General features: G+C 25.6%; 1 protein-coding gene across 4 annotated transcripts in view; it reads right to left on the bottom strand.

The window, feature by feature from the left end:
- Positions 1-213: 213 nt before the first annotated feature.
- The window catches only part of LOC109605890 (tubulin polymerization-promoting protein homolog), a 166,181-nt gene continuing 153,576 nt past the window's right edge, over positions 214-12,818 (bottom strand). For 3 of the 4 annotated variants that reach the window (XM_049962428.1, XM_049962429.1, XM_049962427.1), the window contains exons 2-4: positions 6,868-6,890; positions 874-1,258; positions 214-804 (exon numbers count right to left, since the gene is read on the bottom strand). In XM_049962428.1, coding sequence (XP_049818385.1) covers positions 625-804; positions 874-1,251 — 558 coding nt within the window. In that variant the 5' untranslated portion in view covers positions 1,252-1,258; positions 6,868-6,890 and the 3' untranslated portion in view covers positions 214-624. Of the gene's footprint in view, positions 805-873; positions 1,259-6,867; positions 7,008-12,818 lie in introns of those variants that run through there. The other variant, XM_020022486.2, reaches the window with a different exon arrangement.

Raw genomic sequence — 12,818 nt, 5'->3', positions numbered from 1 at the left:
CATCATGCTCGACAGAGACAGCAGAAATCAGCCTCGTAGTGGGAGACTTGCTGTCTCTATCGTCGTGTGACGTGAATATTAACATTAATTATAATTTATATATTTAATATATATATACGTGAGGTGTTTACACGATGAAGATACATTCAAGATACCAATTTTTCTTTTGCAAATCAAAACGCATTGTGTAAAATTACAAAAAAATAAAAAACATAATATTTTAACATATTTTATTTTATCATATAATGATATCAATCTATTTAATATATTTTAAGATAACTCAAAAAGGTTTCGAGTTAAAATAATTAAATCTCTTAATAATGGAATAATAATTTACAAAAATATACACAGAAATACTGCACAATATATAACTATAAATCTTCTAGTTAACGTGTATTATATTATAAAAATACGTGAACATAATATTTACAAGTTATTAGACCGACAAATTCATCTGATTATTATTAAAATATGCATAAATGTATCTATACAATTACAAATTTTGATTGTTTTATTGCGTGTCGGTGTAACACTTGAAAACATATTTTACATAAAAGTGTACACGATTACGTTTCTATCTTAATATCTGAAGGTAAAAATAAAGTCATAAAGTTTTTAAGTTGCTTATTTGTTTCCATAAGAGTCTTTATTCTGATATCCTTGCACGTAGCCTGAGTCATCAGGAAGGTCTTTCCTTCCAGAAATTCCCTTTCCTTTACCGGAATCATCGAAACGTTGTTTATGGGTCCCTGTGAATTTTGATGTATCCGTCAGTCTATCGACTGTACTAGTTGCTTTTACAGCCTGAAATAAACGTTAGTTTATGTTCCTAAGATACTTAGATAGGAATGTTTCCTTAAGAAAGTTACTTACACCCACTCCATGATGTCCAGGTTGTCCACAGGACGCGAGTTTATTCTTGACTTCTTCCAAGTCTAATTTCTTATTTTTAGCAAGATCCTCTAAAAACTTCTTGTAATCCACAATTCCTACTTTTTGTGATTTAAGTTTCTTGAAATAAATTCCGGTGTCGGTGGTGGTAACCTTTTTACCATCAATCACCTTCGCTTGTTTCATCCATTTATCACTATTGGATAATGTAATTTGTTTTCCATCCGACTTTGGATCGCCAAATTTGGCGAAAATTTTAAAGTTCTCTTCGAATGTCACGGCGGGAGCAGCTTCGGATTTGGCATCGCCGTTTTCAATCTTCAGATTTTCGACTTCTTTCGTTGGTGGTTCTGCTGACATTTTGTACCTAAAATATAAAACATCAAATCAAAACTGATTTATATGTAATAAAATTAAATTAAGTGGGTATGTAAAGTACATTTTGTCAATTATCCCATTAAATTTCAATTCGCATAAAGTAAAAATTTTAGAAGAAATATCTACTGTGTAAGCAATAGGTATTCTGGTATATTTTAGACTACTACTGATTATGTACGGAAATGTACGGAAGTACTTTCTTCTGGGAAAACCTAAGCAATGACTTATTTTCTACCATTTGTGTACAGTTAATTGCCTACCTCAGCGGTACTGTAACTTTAAGTTCTTTCAGGAACAGGGACAGTATATTTCCCAAAATATAAAAGCAAAAAAAAGCTAATAAAAGCTAACAAAAAATAATAAAGGCTAATTAGGAGGTCTTGCCTTCATTTTTAATTTGATTTGTAATATTTTTAAGCAACCTGGCCAACTAATTTCTCCTTTCTGATAACTTTCAAATACTATTTTGATATTGACTGAACACTATTAACTATTTTTTTTACCTCATTCTTTATTCAACGCTAATTTGATATCTAAAATCGGTTAAATAGATACATTATGAAGAACTCAGTTTGTGTGTAACCTTTTATTTTTCTCTTCTTATTAAAATGAATGTTCCAAATGTTCCTTTTACACTGCTTGAAAATAAAATAGTGTGTCCTGAATTCACATTTCTAAACATTATTGGTGTGAAAAGTATTATGAAGGCGCATTCTATGACCTCACTGTATAGTTTTATTGTATCTGACGAGTTAAATGTCTATAAACGCTACAATTCCCCTGAACCATAAATATAACTTATAAATGAAGGAGCTAATGACAAAAATATCAGTTATCATATTCCTTAAAAGCATTTTGGAAAGTTATACCATACATGCACTGTCTACAGTGTAGCACATTTGAAAGCGAGACCCCTCATAAAATTTGTTATCTTTTTTCCGATTTTAATAAACATAATTGAAGAAATTATACTAGTAAATATTTTATAGAAAATCTAATTATACCACTTCATAATTCTATGAAAAAAATAAAAATCATATTCTACTAAATTGTACAAATTATCTTATTTTTCAGGAATATTGGAATAATATACTAATAATACTGAACTTATACTAAGATATAATACTCAAATTTTATTTTTTCCACCGACCCACTGTTTAATTCAATGCATTTATTATTTTTAATATGTTCTTTTTCAAAAATTCTGGAGTAATTACCGCACATAATTCTATCACGAATTAGGTAAATTTGAGTTTTAAGAGTGTTAGTTTAAGTATAGTATAATTACTATGGTGTAATTAGTATAATATTCGAATATTGTTAAAGAATAATATAATTTGTGATAGAAGAATATGATTTTTAATTTTTTCATAGAATTATAAAAATGTATACAGTAAAGTAGATACAACGTTATGAGGGTTATGAGAGATTAATAGTTTGTCCTGAAATTCACATTTCTAAACATTATTAGCGTAAAAAGTTATTGTGGAGGGGCGTTCTACAACCTCACTGTATAGTTTTATGTTATCTGACAAGTGAAATGTCTATAAACGCTACAATTCCCACACTGTACCAAAAATATAACATAAATGAAAGAGTTAATGACAAAAGTTTCAGTTATCATATTGCTTTAAAGCATTTTGGAAAGTTCTACCATACATGCACACTCTACAGTGTAGCCTATTTGAAAGCGTATCAAGTAGCAATAAACTGTCAAAAGTAGCACAAATATTATTTTTCAGGAATATTGGAATACTATACTAACAATACTATACTTTTACTAAGACTTAATACCCAAATTTTATTTGTTTCCATCAATTCAACGTTTAATTCAATATATTTATTATAACTTTTTAGTAAATTCTGATTCCAGATGTGTACAGTTAATTGCCTACCTCAGAGATACTCTCAGTGTCATTTTAAGTTTTTTCAAGCACAGGGACTGTATATTTTTCAATAAAAAATAATAAAGGCTTATTAAGAGATTTTCCCTTCACTTTTAAGTTTATTTGAAATGTTTTTAAGTAACCTGGAAAACAATGGACTAATACAATATTCAATACAACAATTATTTGTCTTAAAAATAGTAACAATACACTGGAGCTATAAAAAGTTTCTCTTCCCCAATAACTTTCGAATACGGAAAGAAGAAGATATTGACAATTTTTGCCATAATGTTGAGAAGTGTCAAATTTACTAGTATCGTGGACATTATTATCAACAATTTTTTTTAAATAAAAAGAATAATCTTGTGTTACCTCATTTGAAAAGAATTTTCATTCTTTATTCAATGCTTCTTTATGAGAGACTCATTTTGTGTGGGGCATTTTACTTTTCTCTTATTATTAAAATGAGCTTTTTATATTATCTAAATCCTCAAAATGTTTCTTTTACACCCTTTGAAAATAAAATAGTTTGGCCTGAAATTCACATTCCTAAAAATTATTGGTGTAAAAAGTAATTAGGGAGGAATATTCTATGACATTACTGTATTATTTTATTACATTATTATAATGGACATCTGACGAGTGAAATATCTATGAATTCTTTTATTCTCACACAGAACCAAAAATACAATTTATAAGTGAAGGGGTTAATAACAAAAGTATCAGTTATTATATTACTTCATATGCATTTCGGAAAGTTCTACAGGCTCTATATACAGTGTGGGCTAGTTGAAAGCAGGACACACCTATAAAATTTGTATGTTTTGTCAGATTTTTACAGAACTTTTTTTTTTAATTATAAAGCAAGAAGATATGTACGTATAGACAAAATGTTACGTTGTTTAGTTCAAAATCAAAATCTACAGGGAAACTTTTTAAGCAAGAAAATTGAAGAAATTTAAAATAAATATATGCATTTTCATAATTATATGAAAAAATTAAAAATCATATTCTTCCTGTAAATTAATTTTTTTAATAAAGTGGAACAAATTATAATTATTTTTCAAGAATTTATACTAAGATTTAATACCCAAATTTTATTTGTTTGTTGAGTTGATGGTTACCTTTGTCAAATCTTAGATAAGATGCGCACATAATTTTAAGAGTATTAGTTTGAGTATAGAGTAATTAGTATAGTATTATTGATATAATATTATTGAAACATAAGATAATTTGTGCTATATTGGCAGTTAATTTCATAGACATTTAATTAAAAAAAATCATAAGAACATAAATTTTAATTTTTTCCCAGAATTATAAGTATGCACAATTTATTTATGGTATTTGTTATATATCCATTTCAGAGGAGGTGTCCAGTGGTAAAGTTAGATTTTATGCTATAATTTCTTCAACTTTTATGCGTTATAATTACCCAAAAGGTTTTGAATTTGGGTCAAAAACATCTATAAGTACATATTTTTATGCGTAATAATTGAAAAAAAATTGTTATGAGGATGTTTCGCTTTCAAATTGGCCACACTGTATGTATTCTTAATATAAAATATTAATTAATTCTTGAGCAATTCCAAGACTACCTTTCAATTTTAATTATTTTACTATTAGTAACAAATATTACAATAATTAAATAGTATTTTAATAGTAGTGTTTAAATTTGTATAAATAAATATATAATGGAACGTCACATACATACATTAAAATTGCTACTACTTAGTAAAGTCGTCTATAAAAGTATATCATTAAATATTAATGAATCAATTTCGGGCATCCTAATTTTAATAGTGTCAATAATTTCAATACATTAACTATCATTACACCACGTTTATTTATAACGAAGTACCTTATACAAAATTAATTTTAAATTGATTTTTAGTATACGTGCCTATTTTTAATAAGTAAATTTAGATAAGGATTTTACTATTAAATATACCTTATACTTTATAAATGTTTAAATTTCAAAGTTGTCGTATTTTGTGTTCATAAATATGTTGTAACAATAATAAATGTTTAAATCTCAAAGTTGTTGTGTCTTCATAAATAAGTTGTAACAATATTTATATTCTAGAGGCATCTATTTGCACATGTGAGAATGCAACATAGCAAAATATTATTTAAGCATGTGTTTTTAGGTGGCATCACTTAAATATTAATAAATAAATTTCAGATTCAACAATTTATTTTAGTAACTCTTCCGATCTATATTTTATAGAGTGAACATTAATTTGGAATTACTTTAAATTTTCATTGCATATATCATACATGATAAACTATTTAATCATAAGGTAAAAAATGTAATGTATCTATAGATCAATCTAATATTAATCATATAGTCATTATAAAGTAAGTACATACAATTTAAGTTGTAATTCAGAGATATTTTTTATGTTTGTTTTACGATGTGACACTCAAATAATCTAATCTATGCGTTTTAAACGCAGTATCAAAACAAGGTAAACACAAAATAAACAAATTTAAGAGTCAAATGTTATATCATCGACATCGATGACTTCATACCTATAAATGAAAGTGCTATTAACCCCACCCCTGATATATCTGAATAGGAATAGAAACTACAAAGTTGTGCTTCATTTATATTATTTTTTTGTAGAATATTTTTAAAATTTTTGTGCCATTTACACACTGCACAAACGATGTGGAATTAACTACTAAATTTATTTATTTATTAATTTTATTAGTATTCTAAATACTGTACTAGATATTAATTAGTATATAATGTACACTTATATAAAATTGTTTTCAACTATGTAATTAATTGATTTACTATCATCAACTTAAGGAGATATAGATATACAGTATTTGTGACAAAAAAATACAATAATATTACAAAAATATTATAAAATCAAAATACCTTGTATCAACAGACTAAAAATAAAATGACATCATCATACTTTCTTATTATGTATGTGCTTTTCGTCAATGTCTAAAAATAGCATGAATAAGATAATTTTTAATTTATGTATTTGCAGTATTCATTTTCAAATTACAATAAACACTTAAATTTAATGATTTATTCAATAAATTTTTATGTTTCAAGAGACTCAAATGATTGTGCCTTTTAATTGTTCCAAAAACAAAATTTATATGTAGAATATTTTTAAATTGAAACGATCATGTGTAAAAATAGTACATGTACGTAATGCAATATTTATGTCCTAAATTAATTAGAATGCGTTCTACAATTAAATAAACATTATTTCCTGCAAAAATTTTGCTGTAGATTCACCTTTTATATTTTTTAATTATGGAAAACAAATAAGCTGGTCAATGTTAACAAATATTTACAAGTGACATCATCCGCAAAAGTAAATGCGTGAGGAATCTGCCCCAATAGTGAGATTTCCATGCGCAGATGAAAAATCGATAATTCGAGGGAAAGTCCGAACAAAAGAGTGAAAATGATTGCATTTATTTTTTGCACAAAAATACTGAATAAAAAATAACCAAACGCAAAATATTTTCGGCACAAAAAAATATTAGTTTATGTTCATGTTATTTATTGTTACTATTAATATTACATACATATTTTTATACAAAAATAATATTTGTTAAATAAAATGACATTTTAAAACAAGTTAAATAATTTTTAATAAATATATTAAAGTAAAAATGTCAATTAATATTTTAACAAATAGTATATGTATGAAATATTTAGTAATAAATATATACAACTTACTTTTTGCTTTCACAATTTTTTTTAATAAAAACACTAATAAATTTTGGAAATACAACTGTGTTCCGTATCGACACTACCAGAGCGGCGTCAGATTATATACTGCCATTAGTTGTGTATGTAGGTCGACCTTCGGCGCTTAAACTTCCTGCTGTTCCTGCCTATCTCCTGTGATTTCGAATACGCTCCCTGTTTTTTTTTTAATTTTACTAATTGCTATGTTTTTCATGTTATCAAATTTAGGACATTAAATAAAATTGCAATGAAACGAACGTAATAATAATAATAAAATGGGAGTAAAAATTAAATATTACCTTTTAGCTTAAGATTAAAATTTTAAATTTAACTTAATGAAAAAGTGATTAAAAATGTAAAAAATGTACAGAGTGATTCAAATTGTGATTTATACCAGAATACCAGAAATACCAGAATTTTCCCACTGAATCAATTATTTGAAATTGTGGCCACACTTATGAAAATTTATAGTTTCGGGAGAGTTGGAGATAGGGTATGCAATGATATTGGACAAAATTTTATGTTTACAACTAGAGAGTCTAAATTTTAACATAATCTTGCTGAACATGAAAAAATATAAAATTTTGGACTCACGCTTTCATTTAATACAACTAAACTGATAGTTATGTCAGTGTTATCTTCTCTCAAGTAGATTTTCTAGAGAAAATAAAAAAATCTTTGAATAGTCGAGTAATGCTAGATGTTATGGAATTACATTCCCTTTTGGTTTTCTTAAACGATTAAATTTAGGACATTAAATATAATTGCAATGAAAAGAATATGATTAATGATAAAATGGAGGCAATAAATAAATAATACTATTTAACTTAATTTTAAATTTAAATTAATGAAAAAATGATATATTAAAAATATAAAGAGTGATTCAAATTGTGATTTATATTATAAATTTTAAAAACATGTTTTTTAAGACAATAACAGACTTTTCTGACTCAATCAATTATTTGAAATTATGGCCACACTTATGGTTTTAGAAGAATTGGGGAAAGAACTAGAAAATCTAAATTTTAACATCATCTTGTGGATATGAAAAACTCTAAAATTTAGGACTCTTGCCTTCTTTTGATGCAACTAATCTGATAGTTATGTCAGTAATATCTTCTTTCAAATAGATTTTCTAGAGAAAATACAAAAAACTCTGATTTCACAAACGATTAGTTTTATAAAAAAAATATATTTATTAACTTAGATATTTAGAATTTTTTTATTTATCAATTTAAATTTAAATAAATAATTAAGTGTTGCGACTTTTTATTTAATTTAATTCATTACAAATTAATAATATACTTGTGATTAATATATTCAATTTTAAGAGTGTATTCTTTAAGACAATATAAAACTTTTTTGATTCTAAGCTACTCTATTCAAATTTGCGCTAAAAATATCAATTATTTGAAATTGTGGTTGAAACATTCTAAAAATTTACATGCTCTAGTTTTCTCAAGTAGTCTATTTTTTATTAATAAAAATATAAAAGTTTATGTTATATATCCAAGTGGTTTGGAAGAGTTGAGGTAATATATCCACCCATATTGGTCTAAATTTTATTTTTACAACTAGAAGCTCAAAATTTTAACATTATCTTGTTGGACATGAAAGTATCTAGAATTTTGGACTCTCGCATTTCTTTGATACAACAAACTTGATTGTGATGTCAGTATTATCTTCTTTCAGATTTTCTAAATAATAAAATATAAAATTAATCTGTAAATAGGTGTCAATAATCTGTAAATACGTGTATCAAAAAAAATAAATGATATTTATTAACTCAGAGATTAAGAATTTGTTTATTTACCAAATTAAATTTAAATAAATAATTAAGTGTTGTGATTTTTTTTAATTTAATTTACCAGTAACATTAAAAATTAATAATATAAAGAAAGGTCCAACTTGTGATTTATATATTCAATTTTTAGAAAGTATTTTTGACTCTTACATATTTCGTTCAAATTTGTGCTAGAAATATTTTTAATTATGAATATAATTATGAATTAAACCTTATAAAAATTTACATGACCTAATTTTCTCAAGCACTCTATTTTTTAATTAAAAAAGAATGTAAACTTGGTTTTGGAGGAGTTGAAGGTAGGGTATAAACCCATATTGATCAAAATTTTATTTTTACAACTAGAAACTTAAAATTTTAATATCATCTTGTTGAACACGAAAAAATCTAAAATTTTGGATATGTAGATTTTCTAGAAACTATAAAAATAATGTATAAATAGTTGGATATTTTGAAAATACGTTTTTCATTAATGATTAGTTGTATAAAAAAAATTAAATGATATTTATTAACTCGGAGATTCAAAATTTATTTTATCAATTTAAATTTAAATTAATGAAAAAGTGATCTTAATTTAATTTTCCCGTGACAATAAAAATTAATTATATACATAGTGGTCTATTATGATTTATATATACAATTTTGAGAGTGTATTCTTTAAGACAATATAAAACTTTTTTGATTCTTATCTACTCCATTCAAATTTGCGCTAGAAATATCAATTATTTGAAATTATGGATATAATTATGGATGAAACGTTTTAAAAATTTGCATGCCCTAATTTTCTCAAGAACTCGATTTTTTGTTGTAAAAAAAGAATATAAATTTGGTTTTGTAGGAGTTGGAGATATGGTATGCACCCATATTGGCCAAAATTTTATAATTACAAATAGAAACTTAAAATTTTAACATCGTCTTGTTGGACGTGGAAAAATCTAAAATTTTGAACCCTCACATTTCTTTGATACAACTAATTTGATTTTGATGTCAGCATTATCTTCTTTCATGTAAATTTTCTAGAAAATATAAAAATAATCTTTAAATAATTGGATATTTTAAAAATATGCCCTTTTTCGTTTTTCTCAAACGATCAGTTGTTTCAAAAATATAAATGATATTTATTAACTCAGAGATTAAAAATTTATTTTATCAATTTAAATTTAAATTAATGAAAAAATGTTATGATTAAACATTAAAAATTAATTGTATACAGAGTGGTTCATAGTGATTTATATATTCAATTTTGAGAGTATACTCTTTAAGACAATAATAACACTTTTTTGACTCTCAACTACTCAATTCAAATTTGCGCTAGAAATATCAATTATTTGAAATTGTGGTTATAATTATGGATGAAACCAAAAATTTACATGCTCTAGTTTATCATTTTTTTATTTAAAAAAGAATGTAAACTTGGTTTTGGAACAATTTAAGGTATTGGTCAAATTTTTATATTATATGATCTTGTTGGATGTGGAAAAATCTAAAATTTTGGTGTTGTGATCTTCTTATTTAATTTTCTCATAACATTAAAAATTAATATCATATTGAGTGGTCCAGATTGTGATTTATATATCAAATTTGAGAGTGTATTATTTAAGATAATACAAGACTTTTGACTCTTATTATTTGAAATTATAGCTATGATTATTGATCAAACTTTATGAAAATTTACATGTCCTAATTTTCTTAGTCAAAATTTTATGTCTGCATCTAAAAATTATAAATTTTAATATCTTGTAGGACATGAAAAAATCTAAAATTTTGGACACTTCTTTCGAGTATATTTTCTAGAGAAAATTTTGGAAATACACTCCCTTTTGCTTTTGACAAACGTTTAGTTGTATCAACAAAAAATGGTTTTTATTAACCTAGAAATTAAAAATTTGTTAATTTTTCAATTTAAATCAAAATTAATGAAAAAGTATTGTGATATTTGTACTTCAGTTTGGTCTTGTGATTTACTACTCTGTGTAAAAAATAACGGAATTAAAAGGCATTGATGATGATGTTGGCATATCAAAGGAATCAGACAATACTATTTTCAAGGACTACAGTATTCGCCTGATTTAACTGCGTGTGACTTCTGACTATACAGTCGATTTAGGAGATAAAAGCCAAAATGAAAAATATATTGAAGTCCATTCCGGAAAATGACTATTTGGAATGTTAAGAGGACTCAAAAAAACGTTGGAATAAGTTTGTTGCAATTTAAATTTAAACAAATCAATAATTTCGGGGACGATTTCTAATTTTAACAAAAGGAGTACACTGGAAAGAGTTTTCAAAAAGTGGTAGAAAACGCGAGATTAACAGAGCTGTGGACAGAAAAATAAAAATGCACTGAGTTTGGAAGTGACCCGTTGGTTAAAAGGAATAATGGATCGTTTCGTTTATTGTGACATTCTGTAGAAGCATATGCTTCCATTCTCCGAAGTTAGTATGAGTTTAAGTTGGGCCTTCCAGCATGATAACGATACGAAACACACATCTAAATTAGTTAAAGAATGGTTCCCTTCTCAAAGAGTACGTGTAATGTCTTGGCTAACACAAAAACCAGACCTCAATCCAATTGAAATCCTTTGTGGTAAAATTGTTCAGAAATTCCAAATTTGGAAGAAGTTCAAAATCAGAGGACAGAAATGTCAAACGATTAATTAGAAAATTCAACTAATCTGATCGTAATATTAGAATTATCTTTTTATTTATGTAAATTTTTAGTGAAAATAAAAAAAAAATTTTAAATAGTAAAAAATGCTGCAAGTATTATTTAGTATTTTGGAAATATGTACGCTTCCTTTTGTTATTTAGAAACGATTAGTTGTACCAAAAAAGGCAAGACAACAAAATTTTATATAATTTAAGATAATGTTGTAAACCATTCTCCAAAAACTAAATTCTCATTATTCATATAAGTTCACAATAGATAAATAAAGCGTCTAAGAAACGCAAATTTTCAAGAGAAGATTTAATTTATGATTACAGCTAGAGTTCAAATAGTCGAAGTCGGCAGGCTTGAATTTTGGAACACAGGTTTATAAATTCAATTTTGACTCCTTAAACAAATGATTTGAAGCGATGAAATTGCAAGACAAATCTTAATAAACTCTACAAACATATTATTTAATTCTAATTTTAATAATCTTAAGAAAGCAAATAAAAAAGAATGGCATTTGTTTCATTCAGTTCTTTATGAAGTTCATCATGGATTAAAAGACTGTGATGGATCGCAGAGGCTGTTGCCCCTCAATTTATTTTTAACATACTACGTTATGATTTTCTCGTTTGCTGTAGTTGAAACTACTTTACTTAGACACAAGAAAAACATAAAATTTGATTTGTCTACATTTCTATACGATGTTCGAGAATCAAAAAGAAAGGGTTGTATTTACTGTAATTTTTTCAAACGAATCCATTGACATCTAGCTAGGTCTTTAAAAATAGGTATTTACATGTATCAGACTTCAGATGAACAGAAATTGGAGTAATATGTGTTTAAAATACAAAATGGCTAATTTGGCACAATTGAGTTATTCACCTTTAAAGAAATTCCAATTAAAATTATGGAATTACTAAGACAGAAAATTGTTCATTAAACAGTAAGTTAAATACAATTTACCTTCATCAGACCTCAAATTATTTGTAATGCTTAAATTATCAACGAATCTACACAAACTATACAAACACATTATTTGGGCCTAATAATCTGATTATAGAAGAAGATACATGAAAAACCTCAAACAGAAAGTAAAGCTAAACAAAACGAATAAAAAAAACATAATTATTAAATTAAAATTCAATTTTCATTTCTAAATATATTCCAAATGAAATTTGTTTTATTACGTACATGGGGAATTTCAAATAAGGGAAAATTAATGATGGTGTTCATTGTAAGTTAAAAGGCAAGTAATATTTTGGACATGGCGATATGATATTCTCGTTTTTCCTATTTGAAATTAATTTAAAACATGGAGTATAAAAAATGTGCAACTTCCAACTAAAAATGTAAGACGTTTGATGGAACGTGAATTATGGTAAATAATAAAGAAGTACTAATTGTGTTGAAGAAATTGAAGAGAAGAGTTTAATACTGAAGTTAATGTATGTTAATTAAAAAAAATCATAATTTGTTTTT

This window comes from Aethina tumida, chromosome 2 (genome assembly GCF_024364675.1).
Source record: "Aethina tumida isolate Nest 87 chromosome 2, icAetTumi1.1, whole genome shotgun sequence".
In the NCBI taxonomy this organism is placed as follows: Eukaryota; Metazoa; Arthropoda; class Insecta; order Coleoptera; family Nitidulidae; genus Aethina; species Aethina tumida.
This window is presented reverse-complemented; position numbering and strand designations above follow the sequence as displayed.